The sequence below is a fragment of the Triturus cristatus genome, chromosome 3_2 (genome assembly GCF_964204655.1).
Source record: "Triturus cristatus chromosome 3_2, aTriCri1.1, whole genome shotgun sequence".
NCBI lineage: Eukaryota > Metazoa > Chordata > Amphibia > Caudata > Salamandridae > Triturus > Triturus cristatus.
This window is the reverse complement of record NC_140584.1, coordinates 533,221,497-533,243,378: the sequence shown is the minus strand read 5'-3', so window position 1 is coordinate 533,243,378 and position 21,882 is coordinate 533,221,497. Positions and strand designations below refer to the sequence as shown.

The window sequence follows — 21,882 nt, the reverse complement described above, 5'->3', positions numbered from 1 at the left end:
AACTTATATTGTACAACTACTCAGCAAGCTACAACAAGAAACAGCTTATTGGTAATCACATAGGTAAAACCAAATGCATTTACCAATGCTTGCTTTAAAGTGAGAACATTAGAGCTGCTTTTGAGGACGAAATTATTACTGTACCTCCCCATTAAGATGTCTGTCTACAGGCAAATTCTCGCTTCATAGCCCCAGTTGACTTTAAATCCAGTTTAGAAAAATGTATTTGCCTTTCCAAAATCAGGACTAATTTCGATGATTAAACGAAGTCGCCCTTCAGGATCTTCTTTAGATTTTTGTTGCTTCAAATATTTCCCATGATTAATACTGTTCCTCGGCCCCATAATAGGAACTATTATATCTTAGTAATTTAATACGAGTGAGTTTCTATCCTGCTAGAAGGAAACAGTAGGTCCCCCTCTGCTAAAATAGTCTTCCCTCAACCATACAGATTAGGGTAATTTCTCTTTTGCCATTTTTAGGCAAGATTTTGGAAGATTTTAAAAGGACGAGTCTTCCTTTAACTTCAGAACTATGTAGCGTAACATTCTTTTCTTGACTGCCAACAAACAGTGCTTCGCCCCAGATGTAGCACTGAAGCAGTAGGGGTTTCAATGCTAAGTGACCTTGAGAGAGTAATGAATGCCAGTCATCTTGGAGCACTTGAGCTCCCAGACCTCTCTTAGCATTTGATACTGTAGATTACACTAAGACTGTTTGAGATGGGTATAAAGGAGGTAGCCTTAGAATGGCTAAAATCTTTTTAAACATATAGAAAATAAATAGTGTCCATTCCTCCTTTTCTCTCTACTCCCAAAGTCTTATGTTCCGGAGTTCCCCAGGGCTCGGTCCTTTCTCCACTTCTTATGAACACATGCTTTGGTGCACTCTCTACATCAAACAGGGTCTAAACTTTTCATGTTTGGGATGCCTATGAAGTAAATCACCCATATAGACACATTGGGCCATATGTAGAAAGCAAAATTGCGATCGCAAACGCCGAAATTCGCCGAATTTCGGCGTTTGCGATCGCAATTTGGGCAGTATGCTATGTAGGGAACAACAACCCACATGCAAAATAAGGAATCGCAAAATTTGCGATTCCTTATTTTGCAAATGCATTTAAGGAATCCCAAATAACGATTCCTTAAATGCAATGTAGAAAGCACCCAAGTTGTGCTATTTTGGCTTAAGGAATCGCAAATTACCACCAACTTCAGGTTGATGGTAATTTGCGATTTCTTTTAATAATGCAGTTTTTTGCATTATTCAAAGTGCCATGTGGCACACATACATGCCCTTAGGGCATGTATGTGCGCCACATGTGCACCCATGCTCATTACAGGGGTGCAACAGGGTGTCCTATTGACACCCTTGCAACCTTGAAATTGCATTCTCAATTTGCGATTCTCTAATTGAGAATCGCAAATTGAGAATGTCTTCCTATTCATTCCTATGGGCCTTTTAGCCCATAGGAATGAATGGCAAGGTATTCCTTATTTGCGATTCTCAATTAGAGAATCGCAAATAAGGAATAGGTGGGATTCGAAAAAAAATTGCTAATCCTACCTACATAGCGTTTTGCTATTCTCTAATTGCGATTCCCTAAAAATTGCAATTAGAGAATCGCAAAACACAGCCTACCTACATATGGCCCCTAGTCCTCTCTTTCTGAAAGTCTGACAAATACTCACTGGTCAATGGATAAAAAAGATCTAATATTAAATTCCAGCAAAACGGAGCTCCTACTCACTTCTTCCAAAATTAAAATAAGTGTTATTCACTGGCCGATGTGTATGGGACTTCCCCCTCCACCCGCTCGGGGTGATCTACTCACCAGTTCGAAATCTTGGCTTTTATATAGACTGTGGGCCCGATTCACAGAACTAACTTAAGACAAAATCCTAAACTTACTACCATTTTCGTATTCACTGAAGGTACTTACTCATTTTGGTATTCACAGAAGACACTTACTCATTTCGGTATTCACAGAAGTTAGGAGTCCTAAGTTTAGGACTCCTAAATGCCTTCTGTGAATACCGAAAGTCTTAAAATTAGGATTTTTCTCAGTTTAGGAGTCCTAAACTTAGGAGTCCTAACTATACTACTACTAAACTGAGAAAAATCCTAATTTTAAGGCTTTCGGTATTCACAGAAGGCACTTAGGAGTCCTAAAGTTAGGAGTCCTAACTTTACTACTACTAAATTGAGAAAAATCCTTATTTTAAGACTTTCGGTATTCACAGAAGGCATTTAGGAGTCCTAAACTTAGGAGTCCTAACTATACTACTACTAAACTGAGAAGAATCCAAATTTTAAGGCTTTCGGTATTCACAGAAGGCATTTAGGAGTCCTAAAGTTAGGAGTCCTAACTTTACTACTACTAAATTGAGAAAAATCCTTATTTTAAGACTTTCGGTATTCACAGAAGGCATTTAGGAGCCCTAATGTTAGGAGTCCTAACTATACTACTACTAAACTGAGAAAAATCCTAATTTTAAGACTTTCGGTATTCACAGAAGGCTTTTAGGAGTCCTAAAGTTAGGACTCCTAACTTCTGTGAATACCGAAATGAGTAAGTGCCTTCTGTGAATACCGAAATGAGTAAGTGCCTTCTGTGAATACCAAAATGGTAGTAAGTTTAGGATTTTGTCTTAAGTTAGTTCTGTGAATCGGGCCCTCAGATCCGGGTCTGGAGACACAGATTGGCACATTCCAAAATGTGTTTCTTCTATCTCAAGACAAGGCAAATGTTCCCTTTTGTGGATTAAAAATTTGAAATTCCAGTAATAAATATCATAAAACAATCATGGACTGATTATTGCAATGATCTTTAACTGTTGGCACCAAAAAATGTAATTCCATTTTACAAGCAAGAAAAAAACTTCATTGGCTTCCAATACAGTCAAGAGTAATGCTCAAAGCCATGGCCGTTGTTCATTAAGTAGTCTACTATTGTCCCCATAGGTTTTAGCTACAAAATTTCACTGGCACTATGTGTAAGAAACCTGGGATCTACTGGATTATTTCTCCTACAGGTTCTGGAATACCACACTGCAATATATGACAAAGCAGCCTTTTACACTGCTGCACCAAATGCCTGGAACACCCTCCCTCTAACTGTTTGTATGCAATTTTCGCATACAAGTTTTAGAAAAGCCTTAAAAAATGTTCTTTTCAACTAATAAGTCATTTTCTGTTTAATGCCAAGAAACTCTGCATCGGGTGATAGCCACTCTTTATAAATAGACTAACTAACTAAAGAGAAGCTTTATGGTCTAGTGCCTAAGTAGCTTATCTTGTATCGTGTGATACTGATGCTTGCTTTGTCTTGGGATCCTTGCTCTCTAGGACAACGACTCTGGGTAAATCATATTATCTTACTGGTCCTCCATTTTATATGCAATTGTGTCAATATGCCTGATAAAAAAACACACTCAGTTAGAAGCCCGATAAAAAAAAAAAGTAGGAAAATAATGTGCACAGCTGTCCCCCTGAATGTACTTTTCCTACTTTTTTACATTCACTAACATTCCCATGAGTACGGTTGGAAAGTTACACCCAATACAGGTTTCTAGATGTAGTCTTGGGAGAGCTCCATGCAAGGGGTATAAGATATCCTGGGCAAATGCAATTTCTTTAACCCCTTCTCCTAGACCTGCAGCAAATCTGGGGGTGATAGATTCACCTTCCCAAACTTGAAAGGGATTTACATCAACCTGTGCTGAAGAAAGGTTCCTAGGCTTTTCATGGTGGAACGGGAATGGGTCAGAGTTTGGGAACGCCCACAAACATAAGCATTTTAGGACTTTCACATATTTCCTGGGAAACTAGGCCTTGTACTGCCCACTTTCCTACTCCTTGATTGGGTTTTACTTTTGCAGGGACACAGGTACTCATCGTGGAGATCTACTCACGAGTAACTGTATTTATAGCAATCCCTTAGTGAATCCCTAGCAAACATAAAACAGGTAAACTTGGTTGGAAACAAATGTTGAAGACCAGATTTACCTTTGTGAACAGACCTTTTTATTATCCAAACCCGTTCTCCAACACATGTTGTTGAATCTGATCTGGTTGAGTTATACTAAAACACACACACACCCTCAAACCCACACCCCTTAAACATCACCTCATGCAAAATGCACACTGCATCAAACATCTACATTATACAAATAACTGCAACGTGTGCGCACCACTTAGGGCCTCATTACAAGTTGCTCTTTTTTGTGGCTGACATAACAGGGGCTTGAACCTCTGATCTCAGACAGAGAGTCTGCACCAAACTATCATATGCCAATTTAGTCCACCTGGAATGGGTAAATGTAAGGACCCATCAATACTGGGCTATTCTCCACATGAAATTGCCTTTTCAGTGCCAAAAAATGGTTAACAACTATTTACAAGCATTGTCAATGTAACCTGGGTGTTGTCAGGGCCATATGGAGGTCAGGCGGTGCCTCTGACACCAGTCTATGCCCTCTGTTTCACCGGGTGTGCATCCACAATCAATTGAACTAGACCAGTTGTTTTTGGATCTAGGAATTAGGCTCTGTATTTGCAGATTTGTTAACCCTAATGTCTGTAGGTTTATATGTGGTGAAACCACAAGCAGCATCTAGAAGTAATGCAAACTGTATGACAACTACTCTCCATTCATGCTATTGCTCACTATGCACAGTCTACAATGTAAAAATCAGAACTGATCAAGAAGTGGGTACGTTTCTCCTAAGCAGGAACTTTGAGAATAACTAGCAATAATAGGCCTCTGTCTGCTGGCAATAGGTTTCACCCCATGCTGTAGCCAAAAATTGTTACTATATCCCATACATTCTTTATGCCTAACACATTAAAATGAGAAATAACTTTCTAGTGCAGGCTTGCTTTCCGTCATATAGCCACGTACATTTAATGGTGAGTTTGTGGGGGCTTAAACAGTCGCAGCCGGCATGACTCAGGGGTAGGGGTGGGAGGGCGGGAAGTCTCACAGGGAGTGGGGTTGCGCGGGGGTTTCGTTTAATAAAATTTTAAAAAACGTACCTTCCTGCCGGCTGGGTCCCCCGTCGTCTCTGCTTCTCTCCTGCTCTCCTGCCTCTTGCAGGAACAGTAAGCAAGCTCCCACCCCTAAGCCAATCTCAACGCTGCAAGCAGCGTTGTGATCGGTCGGGACGCCGCCCAGCCAGGGGCTAATGGCCCATCCATGTTCTCCATGTTGGCTGCATTGCAGCCTGCATGGAGAAGGGCAGAGTGTGCATTGCTGGTTTGGTTGGCCCCAGAGGGCCGACAAAACCAGTCATGTGCACTCAGGATTGGGCACACCACTCCTCCCCTGCCTAGCCCTGCATGCAGCGGTACAAAAGGGGGTGGTGATGGACGGAGCATCAGAACCAATCAAACACTCACACCCAGTCAACAGATCCGGGTTTGATCCATCACCGTTCTTTAGCCCACTCTGCCACCCCAGTTCAGACATGTCCATATGCAAATCAGTCTGACCCTGTGCCTCATGGGAACAGTCCAGCCCGAACTGCCAAGCCATGTCTTCCCTGGACCGGAAACAAGCTTCCTAGGACCGGTTTCTGGCATTTCAGCCGTCTTCAGCCAGGCTTGCTTGAATCCAGTGGCAAAGTGGGCAAGGGACTCACGTCTGAGCATACCCTGCCAACTTATGGCGAACAAAGCGGTACAAAAGCCCTGCATGCAGAGCAGCCCTGCCACCCACCCTCCCGCAACCAAACCCTTCTGCTTTCTCGCAGTGCGAGAAGCAGAAACATACAATGGTAGTTGTACCATTTTATGTTTCTGCTTCTCGCACTGCGAGAAAGTAGTGGGGCGACACTCCTCCTCCCTAGTGCCTTCTTTGGTTCCAGCACATGCCATATGTGTCGCTTGGTGCACCTACCTTGTTACTGTGGAAGAGAAGGTAGTGGTAAATCTTTTCTCAATGCATGTGTTTGGTTTAGGGGTTAGTTGTCATGTCTGAAAGGGTACAGTGTTGATATATTTGCCAGGAGAATTCTGTCTGCCTTGATAGGCTATGCTTTCAATATAACTGATTGTCAGTTCTTCTTTCTAAGTTACGATGGATAAACATGACAGCAAAACGTCATCTGTTCGGAGCAACACGTCAGGATTCTATCAGAAAATGTAAACTAGCGTTTCTGCTGATGAACTGGAGCAGACGTGGGGAAAGAGGCTTATAACAAGTGAAAAAACACATTTATGGAATGGGGTCTCGTAAATGGCAGAAGGCCATAATAAAAATAGAAACACGTTTAAAATAAGAGGCTTTGGTAGCAGGGGCAGTAGTGGAAGAGGTAAAAGATGAAGCAGGAAAGCTCTCCACTTTCCAAACATAGAGTTAATTGTGACACTTTAAAATCGGGCGCTACGCCCATAAAAGACAAGATTGAACTCACTTCAGTAGGAAGTACTGACAAGGGTTCGCCCAGTGGTTTGCACAACAAACTCAGAGCTGAGCATGAGCTAGTCATGTTCACTATACACCAGGCAACAGTGCTTACAAAGGGTGGCAGAACCGGTGTACAACAGAGAAAGATGCTAAAGGGAGCACACATGGTAAAAGTGATAGCTGTGCTATTGTGAGATTTCTCATGCTGCAAGCCCTTCAAGAACACTGCTTTCAGTGTAGTGCATCCGAAGCCCTCGCAGTCTTCCGAAACACCATATAGCATCCACTAATAATATCAGCATTAAGAATTTATGGACACATATTCTCCAGCGTAAAATATGGTAATTTCTTATTGACTTTCATTTACACTTTATGCCTTTTGCAGACTTTTGGCAGGTATAGCTTCAGGATTTAAAGCTCTCTCTCTTCCATTGGCTGCCACTTTCTCTCCTTTATTAATGATGGTAATATACGCCTTAAAAGGCTGGTAATCTGGGTCATTGCACATAAATATGTCCGGATATTCATTACAGATGAGGCTAAGCCAATATTTTAAATTAAAAGCTGAAAGACTTTGGTGCACAAAGGAGTTACAGGCTAAATGGATTTTGAACAGGGACAAATGTTTAGTTAGTGCATTGCAAACACTTCTCTGCATGCTCGGATATACTTGCTCTTCTACAACAAGACATGCGACTTTTCGAGGCTCTATTAGTGACTCTATATTGGGTGTAATGTCCATTATTTTCAAAATACAGTCTTAAAAATGACAACACTTGGACATAAGATAGAAAATAGGATCCCAAAACTGAAAGTCTGTAGGGCTTCATTCGTGAGCAATGGTACATCTCTGAGTTTGGAGTGCTAGATTGGTTACACGGCTGTGAAGTGTCCTGCTTCTCCTCTGTGATGGTCAAGCTCTGCTGCCGGAAGCTGCATGCAGTTGGAAAAGGATGCTGTCTAATGCAATCGATTCTTCATATAGCTTGCAGGTGGATAGCACTAAGCTAACCTGGACCAGGTGTCCTGTCCTGTCCTCCACTTGATGGAGATAATTGTGATGCCACAGGGGGTGCGAAGCTACTTTTCAAAAAAGCGAAAATGCATAAGCGAAGTCTAATTGGTTTTGCCAGTTGAAGAAAGCATGCCTGCCTCAGTGAAATTGCTTCATTATTTGTCTCACAATCCGGCTAGGGTACTTCTGCAACAACTTTCTGGGCATCATCAACGGTATTGCACAGTATTGTGCACTGGAAAACAGCACCTGGCCTGGATGTGTCAAAAAGACAATACTTGCAAGCCACCAAAACCCATGCCAATGCTGCACTAAAGTATGTCTGGGGGCAGTGAGAATATGTGACTTGAAATATCAAAACGATTCTGCAGACCCACAAATGCGCTGACGTGTTCAAAGAAATAGCCACAAACAAGGCCTTCAGCAACAATGAGTGACGTGTCAGAAAATGAACCGGTGTGCCTCCTCTAAAAGAGCTATGTATGAGCCTCGGATTAAGAATCTTAGTCATTGTCACAAGGAAAGCGTTGGACATTATTAAACATGTTCAGGTGAAAACAGGTCAGATATTAGAAAAATCCTGAAACCAAATATTTGAAATGCTTTTATCGATACCTTGAAAGTATGATTTAGCAAAAGGCTCAGAACAGAGGTGAAACTATTGGTCTCACATCATCGACCATGAGCTGATCAGTGTGATAAAAGACAGAATACTATTATTTTAGACTCATGGGAGGACTCTGAAATAGGGATATTGAACCCTTGCATGCTGTGGCATTCAAAGAAGGCAGAGGGTGCATTCATGAAAAATGCTTGTCAGGACTAGTTGGTCTAAATGTAAAATAAACTGATTCGAATGAAATTAAGGACTGCATAGATTGAGTAATACTTATGTCTATTATGGTCCTGGTGCATAGTCAGGAAAAGGATCCAATTATTTTAATGCAATTAGCAGAAATGTGCCCCTTGGATTCCCCCCAAAAATATTAGTTAAAGGGATTTGATAATTAACCTGACCCAATAATTCTACTAGGATTGCAGCTGGGAAAAGACTTGTTACCCAAGTTAACTTTCTTAAACTGAAATAATCTTTTTCTAAAATCAGATCATTCTTCACCCTTCCCTTTCTCATCCTCTTCTGAGTAAGCAGCAACACTGTTATCTGGTGTCCACTAGGAAAACCCCAAAACTCCAAATACTGATTTGGCTTTTGTTTCTTAAAATCCCTTAAATTATCCTCTTCCATGAGGAAATAATTTAGATTTGGAGCCACCATGGTAGACACCATAGAGACAGACCCTTTCTTCCAACCTGTGGGAAAACTCCAGAACCACCAAAAATTGTGCAAATAAATGTATGTTCAAGGCAGTGAATGTTGAAACAAATTATATATGCTCATCACCATGCCCCCTCCAAATAATAGACATTTTGCCTCTGTGCCAGCTTCTTTATCAGCCGTGCCTCCCTACTAATGGGATCAACTCCATCAACACTGCCCTCTGCCTTCCTGTCAAGAAGATCGCAAAATAAAATGGCCTTTGCATCCACCTCTAAAGAGTCATAGATCCTCTAGCATATCTTTTGACCTATCCTACTCTGTAATGTTGAAAATGTTGTCTAAAGCCCCCACAATATTCAGCCATTTAACCCTAAAATTGATTCAGTGACTTTTCAAGACTCTTGCTTGTATATCTACCAAGTTTAAAAAATATTAAATCAGGGTACAAATCTGGATTTACACAAGATTTGCCCTCTAAGCCTGCATGTAAATATTCTACCAGCAGTAAATACATTTCTCATCTCCTAGTCTAATGGCCTTCTAATACAGTATTTTATACACTCAGGTATGTGACTCATAGACCACCAATCAGCACTCCTATTGTGCTTGGTATCTGGCAGATTAAATATATCTACTCCCTGCAGATCCTTTAGGACACACGCAGAACTAAATGATATTGCAGTTTAATTCAAATCACCCTCATCCTGGAGTTGTCAAACTCATACTCAACCTACTCAATATCCTCTGTAACAATAAAAAAATGAACATTGCAGCCAGTTACTGTAAACTAGCTGGACTGGAAATGGAGAACCAACCACAACACCACCAACAGAACTACCTACCAGCCACTATCACCAGCAAATAAGAGACACCAACAAAACAGCACTAGTGGACAACATCGAAGGAAGCTCTAACAGCTTCAAGAAGATCTTCTCAATCATCAAGGATTTCACTTCGCCCTCAGCCACTGGCAACAACATAGCTGCCTTCCAACAATTCTGCAACAACTTATCCAAATCCTCCCACAGCAAAATTGCAAACATCTACAGCAACCTTGAACACTATTCCCACCCTAGAGAACTCATTGCTAATCTACCCACCACCAACCAAGACAGCCACCTGACCAAATGGACAATCCTCACCAGAAATGACCGAGCAGCACTCACGCACCCCATCCACTCAATGGACCTATACCCTCAACACATCTACAACCTGGGAACGTCACCAATTAGCACCACCCTGACCCACATCATCAACACCTCTATCACATCCGCCACTCTCCCGGATGAATGGAAACTTGTAGAAAACAACACCATTCTCAATAAGCCCACAGCTGACCCAAATCAACTGAGCAACTTCTGACACATCTGCTTGCTCCACCATTCCAGCCATAGTATTTGAGAATGCCATCAACAAGCAACTCCCAACCCACCTTGAACTTCACCATCTTCTAGATAACTTTCAGAAAGAACCACGGCACTGAAATTACACTCACCGCTGCCACCAACAACATTCAAATCATCCTGGACCTCGAAGAAACAGTGGCATTCATCCTGCTTGACCCCTCTGTGACCTTCAAAACTGTCTTCCACAAAACCTTCATCAGAAGACTCCACGAGATTGGCATACAAGGATCTGCTCTCAAATGGATCTGTTTCTTCCCCACGGGAAGAAAACATAGGGTCAGGCTGCCACCCTTCATATCAAAGACCAAGAAACTGATATGCAGACTCCCGCAGGGTCCATCCCTCAGCCCCACCCTTTTCAACATATACATGAGACCGTTCGCTACTATCATCCGATAACACGTCATCACTGTCATTTCCTATGCCAATGGCACACAACTCATCCTCTCCCTGACAGACAAGACAACCACCACCAGAACCAACTTCACCAAATGAATGACCATGGTAGCAGACTGGATGTGAACCAACTGCCTGAAGCTCAACTCCAACAAGATGGTAATACTGGTCTTCAGCAACAAGACCTACCCATGGAATTCCACCTGGTAGCTGTCGGAGCTAGGTCCAACACCCACAGACCACACAAGAAATCTAAGGATCATCTTCGATGGCAAGCTCAACATGCCGAATCAAGTCAATGCAGTGTGCACCTCCTGCTTCCACAACCTACGGATGCAGTGAAAAATCTTCAAATGGTTTCTGGGAAGCACTCATCACCTTCAGGGCAGACTACGGCAACACTTTCTAGGCCGGAATCGCCAAATAGTTCCTACACAGACACCAGACAATTCAGAACACTGCCTATGAGTCCTATGCTGTACCCACATCAAGCAGTATCTCAGGAATCTTCACTAGCTCCCCATTTACAAGCGCAGCCAACTCAATCTTCTCATGCACACGTACAAAGCCCTCCACAACAGTTATTCAGAGAAAATATAGATAAAAGTATAGAGTTTTAAGTATCGTGATGCACCAATATTGTGTGCAAAAATATCGTTGACAGGAATATCGATGTTAAAAATATCTATGTTGTTAATATCAGTGTTCAAAATATCTATGTTGTTAATATATTTTACAAAAATATTGTTAATAATATTTTTTTATTATTTTGATGTATTTTAGTATATTTTTTAATTGTATATGTTATAAATTGTTTGTATAATTATTCTTAATGGTTTTTAATATAGTTTGTACATTTTTTGTTGTTTTAAAATAATTTAATAGTTTTTTTGGGCCTCATGTAGGTAGCATACCAGTTACCACTTCTTAAATACCGAACGTTACCGAATCGGTATTTAAGAAGTGGTAACTCGTATGTAGGTAAAGTGTCGGTAATTTTTACCGATTCGTTAAAATTCGGTAAATACCGAATCGGTATTTACCGATTCGGTAATGAGGCATACCTTCCCATTGATGGGAAGGTATGCCTCATTACCGAATCGGTAAATACCGATTCGGTAATGGGGGGAACACATGCAAGGGTGGCAGGGTGTCACATTGACACCCTGTTGCACCCCTGATTCGGCCATGTGTGCACATGTGGCACTCATACATGCCCTAAGGGCATGTATGTCTGCCACATTGCACACTGCTAAGCGCTTAAAAATGCTTACACACATCCATTAATTATTTACCACCAACTATTAGTTGGTGGTAAATACCGACTCCTAAAAACACCCACACACTCCCCCTACATCTCATTTCTGTATTCGGAATTTACCGAATCGGTAAAATTACCGATTCGGTAATTTTACCGATTCGGTAAATTACCGAATACAGAAATGAGCCCCCTACATACCAAAAGCCAAAATACCGGTCGGTAACGGTATAATTACCGAAAATCGGCCGTTACCGACCGGTATTTGGCGACCTACATGAGGCCCTTTGTATCTTTAGTGCCATAGCGGGTTGTGAGGTTTATAGGGGTACAGAGTGGGAAGCAAATTAATTATAATTAATAATTGATTTGCAATGCTTAATATTAAATATTTAATTTATAATTAATTATGTTAATTTTCTAATTATTATTTTTAATTATATTAAGTATTAGGTGCGGGTTGTGGCGTTTGTAGGGGTATATGTTGGGAGGTAATTTAATTATAATTATTAAATAATTACTTTTTAATTATTATTAATTATTGAATTGACAATTAATTATGTAAATTGTGTACTTCATTACAAATGTATTGATATTTTTGGTGTAGGTTGTGTTTTTTGTAGGGTAAAAGGTGTGAAGGAAATTACTTATAATAATTCATGTTAATTATGAATAACTATGTATTTGATAATTAATTATGTGAATTGTGTAATTAAGATTTATTTTAGTTATATATTAGGTGTGGGTTGTTGTGTTTGTAGGGGTAAAGGGTGGGAAATTAATGTAATACAATTATTTTAACATTAATTAATTGTTCTTAATTAGTTAATTGATAATTAATTATATAGATTATGTGATTAAGATTTTTTAAATTATATATGAGGTGTTGTAGCTGGGTTTGTAGGGATAAAGGGTGGGGAGTTAATTTTATATAATTATTGTATTATTATTAAATTACTATAAATTTTTTAATTGATAATTATGTATATTTTGTAATTATTATAATAGTGAGATGTATTTCAGGTGTGTGTTGTTTACTTTGTAGAGGTACAGGGTAGGAAGAATGTGTTATTTATTATGTTGTATGTTAATTGTGTTATGCTTTTTATTTGTAAATAACATTATATTAATTGGTTGTTATGGATGTGAAAATATAGAGTGGTATTATAAATATATTATTATTTATGTTTTAACCTATTTATATTTGTTGCTAATTAATGTAGGTGTTAAACTATTTTATTTGATTGAAGTGAACCACTCTCTCTCTACCGTTGCACAGACTGGAGTGGAAATAGTAAATTTTATCCCTCCGCTATCCTACGCTTTCTTTACTGTTGCACAGACTGGAGTGGGAATAGTACATTTCACCCCTCCACAATCTAACACTTTCCCTACTGTTGCATAGACTGGAGTGGAAATAGTAAATTTTACCCCTCCGCTATCCAAAACTTTCCCTACTGTTGCACCGACTGGAGTGGGAATGGTAAATTGTTACCGCTCCTAAGTTTAACCCTTTCCCTACTGTTGGACAGACTGGAAAGGGAATAGTACATTTTACCCCTCCCCAATCCAACATTTTCCCTACTGTTTAACAGAGTAGAGTGGGAATAGTAAATGTTACCCATCTGAGTCCAACGCTTTCCCTACTGTTGCAGAGATTGGAGTGGGAATAGTATATGAATTATTCCTACAATTTTATAGTTTTGTTTACATTTATATTATTATGATATTTCTATGATGTTCCTGTGCATTATTTTTTTATTTATTAATGTTAGTAATATGTAACATAATTTTAGTAACATGTCATTTTTATTGTTTACTTTTTTATATTGAATTAAACTGGTATCTTTTTTTTAGAATTTTTCCTGTTTATCTGATGCAGTTTTCAATTTACTGTGTATTTGTGTGTACATTTATATATATATATATATATATATCTCAATTCATATATACATATATTTATGTGTGATATTTTCAAAGTTAACAACAAATTAGTAGATTGTAATACAAATTATAATTATAGACTGGAGTGAGAATAGTACATTTTACTGTAGGGAAGTTCTCCTTTTTCCATGGTTGCCCCCACTTTTTGCCTAAATGTTGATGTACTTTGACTGAGTGTGCCCTGGGTTCCTGCCAACCAGGTACCCAGGGCCTATGTTCTTACCAAGGGCACTGTGACTAGGGAGGACCTCTAAGGGCTGCAGCACTTATTGTGCCACCCTTAGAGGCAATGTACCTTTACACCCACACACTGCCTTGGCAGGCTGCGTATTTTGGTGCAGAACAAAGTGAAGAGTCGACATGGTGCACATTCCTGTGTGCCATGCCTACAACCCACTGCCCTGGCATAGGCAAGCCTCCCCTCTTGCTGGGTGCACTATGTCAGTGGTGAGGGTACAGGTGAATGAGCCCTGTACCCTTAAAGTGTCTAAGTCAATTCTTAGACATTGTAAGTGCAGTATTGCCATAAAGAGTATATGGTCTGGGAGTTTGTCATTACGAGTTTGTCATCTTGAGCCCAACCCTTTCCCTACTGTTGTACAGAGTGGAGTGGAATATGCAGTTTACCCTTCTGCAATCCAATACTTTCCCTACTGTTGAATCGACTGGAGTGGGAAAAGTAAATTGTTACCCCTCCTTAGTCCAACCCTTTCATTACTGTTGCACAGACTGGAGTGGGAATAATACATGTTACCCCTCCTGAGTCCAACACTTTCCCTACTGTTGCACAGACTGGAGTGGGGATAATACATTTTACCCCTCCTGAGTCCAACACTTTCCCTACATTTGCACAGATTCGATTGGGAATAGTATATGTATTATTCCTACAATTTTATAATTTTGTTTATATTGCTTACATTTATATTATTACGATGTTTCTGTGATGTTCCTGTGTATTTAATATGATTTTTTAAATGTATTAATGTTAGTAATATGTAACGTAATTTTAGTGACGTAATTCTTTACATTGTTGACTTTTTATGTTTGAATTAAATTTAAATTGATATGTTCTTGAGATTTGTTTCCAATTTATTTGTTACAGTTTTCAATTTATTGTGTTTATGTATGTATACATACATTTATTTATTTCATTATTTGTTATATTTTGAAAGTTTACAACAAATTAGCAAATTGTAATAGAAATTATAATTATTATTTTAATAATGCTTTTAAATGATATATGTCTAAATAAACATACACACACATATATAAATATATATAATATATGTATATACAAACACATTTAAAAAAAATAATTATAACATATATATCTTTCAATGATTTAAATGTATTTAATTTACATTACATTACTGTTTAATGTAATATATATTTAGGGCCTGATTACGATTTGACAGACATTTTAGGTTTCACATTCGACTGCTGCGTTACAATGTCAGCGGTCGAAAGGGAAACCGACCGGTCATTCTGGCTAGATACCTACGGGCTCAGGGAGTCAGTCGACCAGTCGGAGGCCCCACTGTAATCCCTGAGGACGGCTTTACTGTCATCAGGATTACGATGTCAGTTTCCCCGACATGGAAAGTCTGTCGGAAAGTGACTCTTGGGGCCCCTAGCAGGGCCCCCAATCTTTAACTGCTTCCGCTTGGGGGCCAAGGGGACCTTGGGGTGCATGCAAACCAGTGCAGGGATTAACATCTCCCATTTCTCTATGGGAGCTTGTGTCATGGCCGGTTTATGGCCGCAGCACAAGCTCCCATAGAGAAATGGGAGTATGCGACCGCACCCTGTCGCATTGCAATACTTCGGTCTGGACCTCCGACCGGAGGTCGGTTGGTCCAGAACCCGCGATTATGTCGGTTGGAGGCAACATCATAATCAGGGCCTTAATGTTTACTATGTTTAACTATGTTCATATTAAAAAAACTATATTTTTGTCTTCGATATTAGTGTATAAGGATATTTGTTTTTAAAAGATTTTTGTTATTTACATTATAAGTATAAGATAATGATATCTTTGTGTTCAATATTTTTGACATGATATTTATGTCCCAAGATATTTGTGGTTTCAATATTATTTCAGTGAACCACACAACACAAGATCAGAATACCTGAACAGCCGCATACACTTTCACCAACCCACCAGAAATCTACACTCTGCCTTACTCTCACTCGGACACATTCCCCGCAGCAGCAAAATAATAACTGGAGAGTGCTAATTCAACTACATCGCACCTAAGGCATGCAACAACCTCCCTCAACACATCAGAGACTCCTTCTGACTTCTTTTTTTAACCTCTTTTTTTATTTAAAAAAAAAAAAATTGTAGATACGTTACATTACACCATTTATGTGTCATACGATATTATACCAGAACCAATACATTACATTCTATAATCTATTCCATATTTTCCTTGATACATTGTATAGTCATCACCTCCGATCGAGGACCCCATTTTTGTCCTCCAACACAGCATTTGGTCCCTAGGGGCAGAGCAGAGGCAGCCTCTGTATTAATTTCATTCATTCCACACCCTTCCCCATTTTTGGGTGCCAACCTCTGTTTTGTTAAATAATTTTTTCGGCCACCATACACCAGTCCATGTTCTTCCTCCAGTCCTTCAACGATGGAGTTGCTTCAAAGCCCCAATTGCACGCAATGTTTCTTTTTGCAATCACGAGGGCCAGAGTAACTCCAATCTGTTCTCCCCCCAGATTTGTCACCTCCCATACATTAAGCAGACACCACTTGGCCGATAATGGTTGCTCCACCCTGTATAGTCTACTCAAGCTTTGTTATTGAGGCCCAACCTCCTGACTTCTTGAGTTCCGCATGAATCTGAAGACCTGTGTCATCGTATAAGTACCTTGGGGACCACATATATACACACCCTCCCAAGAGCCTAGATACCCTCTTGGGTGGATAGTGCGCTATACAAATCAACATAACATAACTTAACATAACAGGATCTCTTCTGCAACAAAGCTCTCTTTTTTCTTTTTTGCTGCTGAATACTCAATTTGTGTGTGTTCTGTTGGTCTCTCTATCCATGAATGAGACTAAGATCTTTCTTCCTTGTTAATGTACCTTTAACTTTGAGGGCTCCAGGGCCTTTTCCCCTTTTCCGTCTCAACTCGTTTAAACTTCTCTTAAACATTTCTTGCTGACTCCCTTCTTCTTAGAATTACACATCGTATTTTATGAAAGAGACCAAAGGTCCGCATCAGATTAATAATTTCTACTTTTACATATTCCCAATATTACCCAGAAAGGCTCTTTCACAGACAGTTTCTTCATAAGGAAATTATTTAATGCATGTACTTTGTATCACATTGTTTAACTCTTCCTTACTCTTACTTAAATAAAAAAGACATATTCTCCTGAGAGGTTTCAGTGCCTCTCATTTCTGATGAACACATAAGGACCACCTTCTTATCCAATTCTTTAATTAGAATCCAATGTGCAGTGCACTGCATGCATCTTCTGTCAGATGCTAACGGCCACAAAAGGCAAGAGTACCCAAGCATAAGTACTCTATCATGCTCTGCGTTGCTAAAACGCTTACAGCTTCCATTGCCAGTAAGCAATGGGCCGATGCTTGCCCAGCAGGACTGAGGCCCTTGCACTCAAGTGCCAATGCTCGATGTGTACTGGGCCCAAACATATATCAGTAAAATATTCTAAAAGAATATGTATATCAACCCACAACTAATTCAAATAAAATAACTCAGAGAACAAAGAAAGTGTCTGAGGAGCAATTTACAAAGAGGACATATCGAGAGTAGTACTGGCTGTTGTGTGTTGGAAGTTATTTGAGTTTTATAAGACTCTATGATCTTTAAAGGAGATGCTGTTTCTTTTTAGTAGTGGAACAAAAGAAAGAGCAATGCTCAAGTCTAGTCTTGACAAACAAGTCTTAACTTTCTATGGAAAACGTTGAACATTTGTCCATTTCAGGGCTCAAGCCTCCACTTTATTAGCATGTAGCACATAAATCAAATATTCTAACTTTATTAATACATGTGCCTCTGTGTAAGGCTCATATGTCTAGTTAGCTGGAGGCAGCCATAAAAGTGTTTAGTGTATACACATTCCAAGGAGTGTACCTATGGGTAGAATATATTGCAATGTACACGTTTGTTATGGGACAAGGAACACTAGCTCTCATCTTGCTTATCTGATGGACAAGGACAAAATTCATACTGGATCATTTATTAACATTAACAATAGGACATTGCGAATTGCATTCGGCCTATAAAGTATACACTCATTTGGATTAATAGGATGCCTTTTTTTGTGAGTCAATATCTAAAAAGAACATGCTTGAATATTAGATTTACAGACAATAAAACGCTTTTATGTTTGCATTATTTAGATTCTAGATTCATATGGTTTAAGGACACTGTTCTCTGTAATAACTACATGTGATCATTATGCTAGGCAATGCCAGTCTGTACCCTGATTTACTCCAATGATTATCAAAAAAGTAAACAGTTATTTAAAAAACAAATCTAAGTATTTTTTTTGTTAATACATTCAGTTTCATTCCATGAATAGGCAAATTCATTATAATAAAATATTTAGGATGATTAGGAAATATTAACAACAATTTTTGGATTTTGTATCTGCAGAACAACAGAATTCTTCCACCTCCTCCACGCCATCTCAGAACACAGACGTGGATGCCTCCAAACTAACAGCAGCAAGCATAAATTTCCGTAGTATGGACCCTTACACTAATTCACCAGACTCAACCCGGGGTGCGACAAAAAATGTCACTCAAGTGGATATTCCTTTGTTATTGATCAGTCTATCAGAATCACAAGCTGCAGAAGAAACAACTGATGTCTCAGGTTTGACTTCAACAAGCATGCCCATCACCACATCACCAGCAACAATGTATTCCAGTGCAGCTGTGCCATCCCAGTCATCATTGTTTGCCACATTCCCCAATTCTGAGGGAGCATTGTCTGCTTCTAGCAGTGTTTCACCGGTTTCGTCATTAGCATCACCATCATCATCATCCTCATCCCCATCAGTGAAATCATTATCGTGGTCAACATTTCTTTCAACAAGAACATATTCATTATCTGCAACAGCATCATTTAATGACATTACACCTACTCAAGCAGATACACTAACCCCTACCGTACATTTTCCAACACATTCCCAGTCTAGTGTGGTTGCAGTAGGTATTTCTGGTAATACTTCTTACATGAGCCCAGATCTAACTTCATCAACTCTAGAAAGTACATCACATTCTACTATGAGGAGTACAGACAATTATGAAAGTGAAAGCCTCTTTAGTTCCCCATCAACTTCTGTAAGCACATCAAATCTCCCTTCCAGAAGTGTATTCAGTTCAGCCTCCACGTATACTCCATATCCAATCACCAACCAGGAAACGTCAGAAGGTTCAAGTGAAAGTTCAACACAAACAACAAGCTTTCCACTGGTATCTTCTCCTAATTCAACCGTGTCTACAAATACAATGTTCTCAGCAGCCTCTGAAAGTGAAAGCCTCACAACAAACGTAACCTCAACAGAAACCTTTGAAACCATATTTAGTCTTCTGAGTGACAACTTGTTAAACTCACTCTCAACAAACAGTGCATATACCACTCCTTCAATTGCCACAATTACTAAAGAAAGTTCAGGTGAAAGGTCAACCCAAATTCCAGAAGATTTGGGTGAAAGCACAACACAAACGCCAGAAGGTTCGGGTGAAAGCACAACACAAACGCCAGAAGGTTCAGGTGAAAGCACAACACAAACGCCAGAAGGTTCAGGTGAAAGCACAACACAAATGCCAGAAGGTTCAGGTGAAAGCTCAACACAAACTACAGAAGGTTCAGGTGAAAGCACAACACAAACTACAGAAGGTTCAGGTGAAAGCACAACACAAACGCCAAAAGGTTCAGGTGAAAGCACAACACAAAAGCCAGAAGGTTCAGGTGAAAGCTCAACACAAACTACAGAAGGTTCAGGTGAAAGCACAACACAAACGCCAGAAGGTTCAGGTGAAAGCACAACACAAATGTCAGAAGGTTCAGGTGAAAGCACAACACAAACGTCAGAAGGTCCAGGTGGAAATTCAACACAAACTACATTTTCTCCTAATAGAACCGTGTCTAAAAATACAATGTTATCAGCAGCCTCTGAAAGTGAAAGCCTTACAACAAACGTCATCTCAACAGCAACCTCTGCAAGCATATCTAGCCTTCCTAGTGACAGCATTATAAACTCCCTCTCCACAAACAGTGCATATACCACTCCTTCAATTACCACAATTACTGAAGAAAGTTCAGGTGAAAGGTCAACACAAATAACCGAAGGTTTGGGTGAAAGCTCAACACAAACTACAGAAGTTACAACAGCATTTTCTGAAGCAATAACTGTGACCAGAGAGCATATAAATACAAATTTAACAGAACCCACATTGCCAATTACAGAAGCGGCTTCCCTATATTCTTCTGTAGACTATACAAGAGTGACAGCAGGGCAAGCAACTACCCCATCAATTAGCAGCAACACAGAAATACCAGAAACTAAATCATCAGCAAAGTCCAACACTTATGAGAATGTAAGTGAATATGCAACTACCAGCTTTGTTTTCACTACAGATTATGGACTTTCGTTGAGTGCTCAGGAAAATGTGAAAAGCTCCGGAACTAGTATGACCACCACAACTACTGGGCAAACATCTGTCACTAATGACCTTTCAGGAAAGTCATCATTACCAAATTCAAATCCATCATTGCCAAGTTCAACATCACACATTAGTAGCCAGGAAGTAATAACTAATGAGAGTACTGTGATTCCTGCAACTGAATCTACAAACACAGTGTCACTTTCACCAACAACATATTCTTCAGCAAACCTTCAAACATCCCAGTTCCCTACTGACGGAATTCTTTCTTCAAATACAGAGATCAATGTCATGACAACATCTGGGCAACCACTATACTCTCTAACAACTTCTTCTTTAATCAGCAATAATGAAATGAGCGATACACGTCAAACTGTTTATTCCCATTTGACTTCCAATATGTCCAAAAGATCTACATTGGGAACCGCTCCAACTTCAGAAGACCTCACTCTATCCATAAATGTAGAAACAGGGACAGAATATCACCCATCTACAGGTCATGCGGATTTGATTACGAAATATAGTACTGGGATAGTGAATTCTAATAGTACAAGTAGTTTTATAGCTGCAACCACTGGACCAAGTTTAGTAAGCACTGTTTCTCCAATGCAAACATTTCTCGCTACTCAGCCACCCACTCTAACTCACTCTTTTTCATCTTCAACGAAACATGCTTCTACTGTGTTGTCGACAAACCTTACCTCTTCTGTCATTACAGTGCCTTCTTCACCAGTTCCCCATGATTTATCAACAGAGGTATCATCGGACGTTTCTGCAGCAACGCATATCTCTGCTTCAAAGCCATCTGTGCCAACTTTGAACACTACCTTTGCTGGAGGCAAAACAACACAGACTGTGACAGCACTGACACACAGTACACTGCCACCATCATCACATGTTCAAAGTACTTCCTATCTGACAAGTGATAGTACAGCAATATCAACTATTCAAACACCAGTAACAACAGACATTCATGTGACATCAGCTCCAGTAAATATGTCTACATCAACTTCATCATCTACATCACACATTTTCACAGTGACAAACGAAATCATTACACCAACAAGGGTTCATTCTACAACACATTCATCCACGTTAACAACACTTTTGCCAGTCATGTCTGAAAACCCTACATTCTCAGAAGTTACAAAAACATCGACTGCTTACCAACGGACCATTTCAGCTGCTTTGACATCTATTACAGCATCAGCCAAGGCAACAACACTTCCTGCAGCAACTGTGACTAACACCACAGCTGTTGCCACAAACACCACCACAATGTCCACACTTTTAATAACAACCCCATCTTCGGCGAAATGTGTGCTGTCACAAAACCTCTTGCTTAATACAGGTAAGCCAAATGTTTTTCTTCTTTACATAAAATATAAAATACTGAATTTGATTACATGCAAGTTTTAAATGTTTAAAGATGTAGCAATTGCTAGAACTAAACTGACTTTTGATTGAAATGTCACTATGTACTCAAATAGTTTTTGAAAACCTA

At 39.6% G+C, this 21,882-nt stretch overlaps 1 protein-coding gene across 5 annotated transcripts in view; it reads left to right on the top strand.

The window, feature by feature from the left end:
• Nucleotides 1-21,882, top strand: part of KIAA1549L (KIAA1549 like) — a 667,839-nt gene that overhangs the window by 197,165 nt on the left and 448,792 nt on the right. For 4 of the 5 annotated variants that reach the window (XM_085648236.1, XM_085648234.1, XM_085648233.1 and 1 more), the window contains exon 2: nucleotides 18,361-21,729. In XM_085648236.1, coding sequence (XP_085504362.1) covers nucleotides 18,361-21,729 — 3,369 coding nt within the window. The remainder of the gene's footprint in view (nucleotides 1-18,360; nucleotides 21,730-21,882) is intronic. The other variant, XM_085648235.1, reaches the window with a different exon arrangement.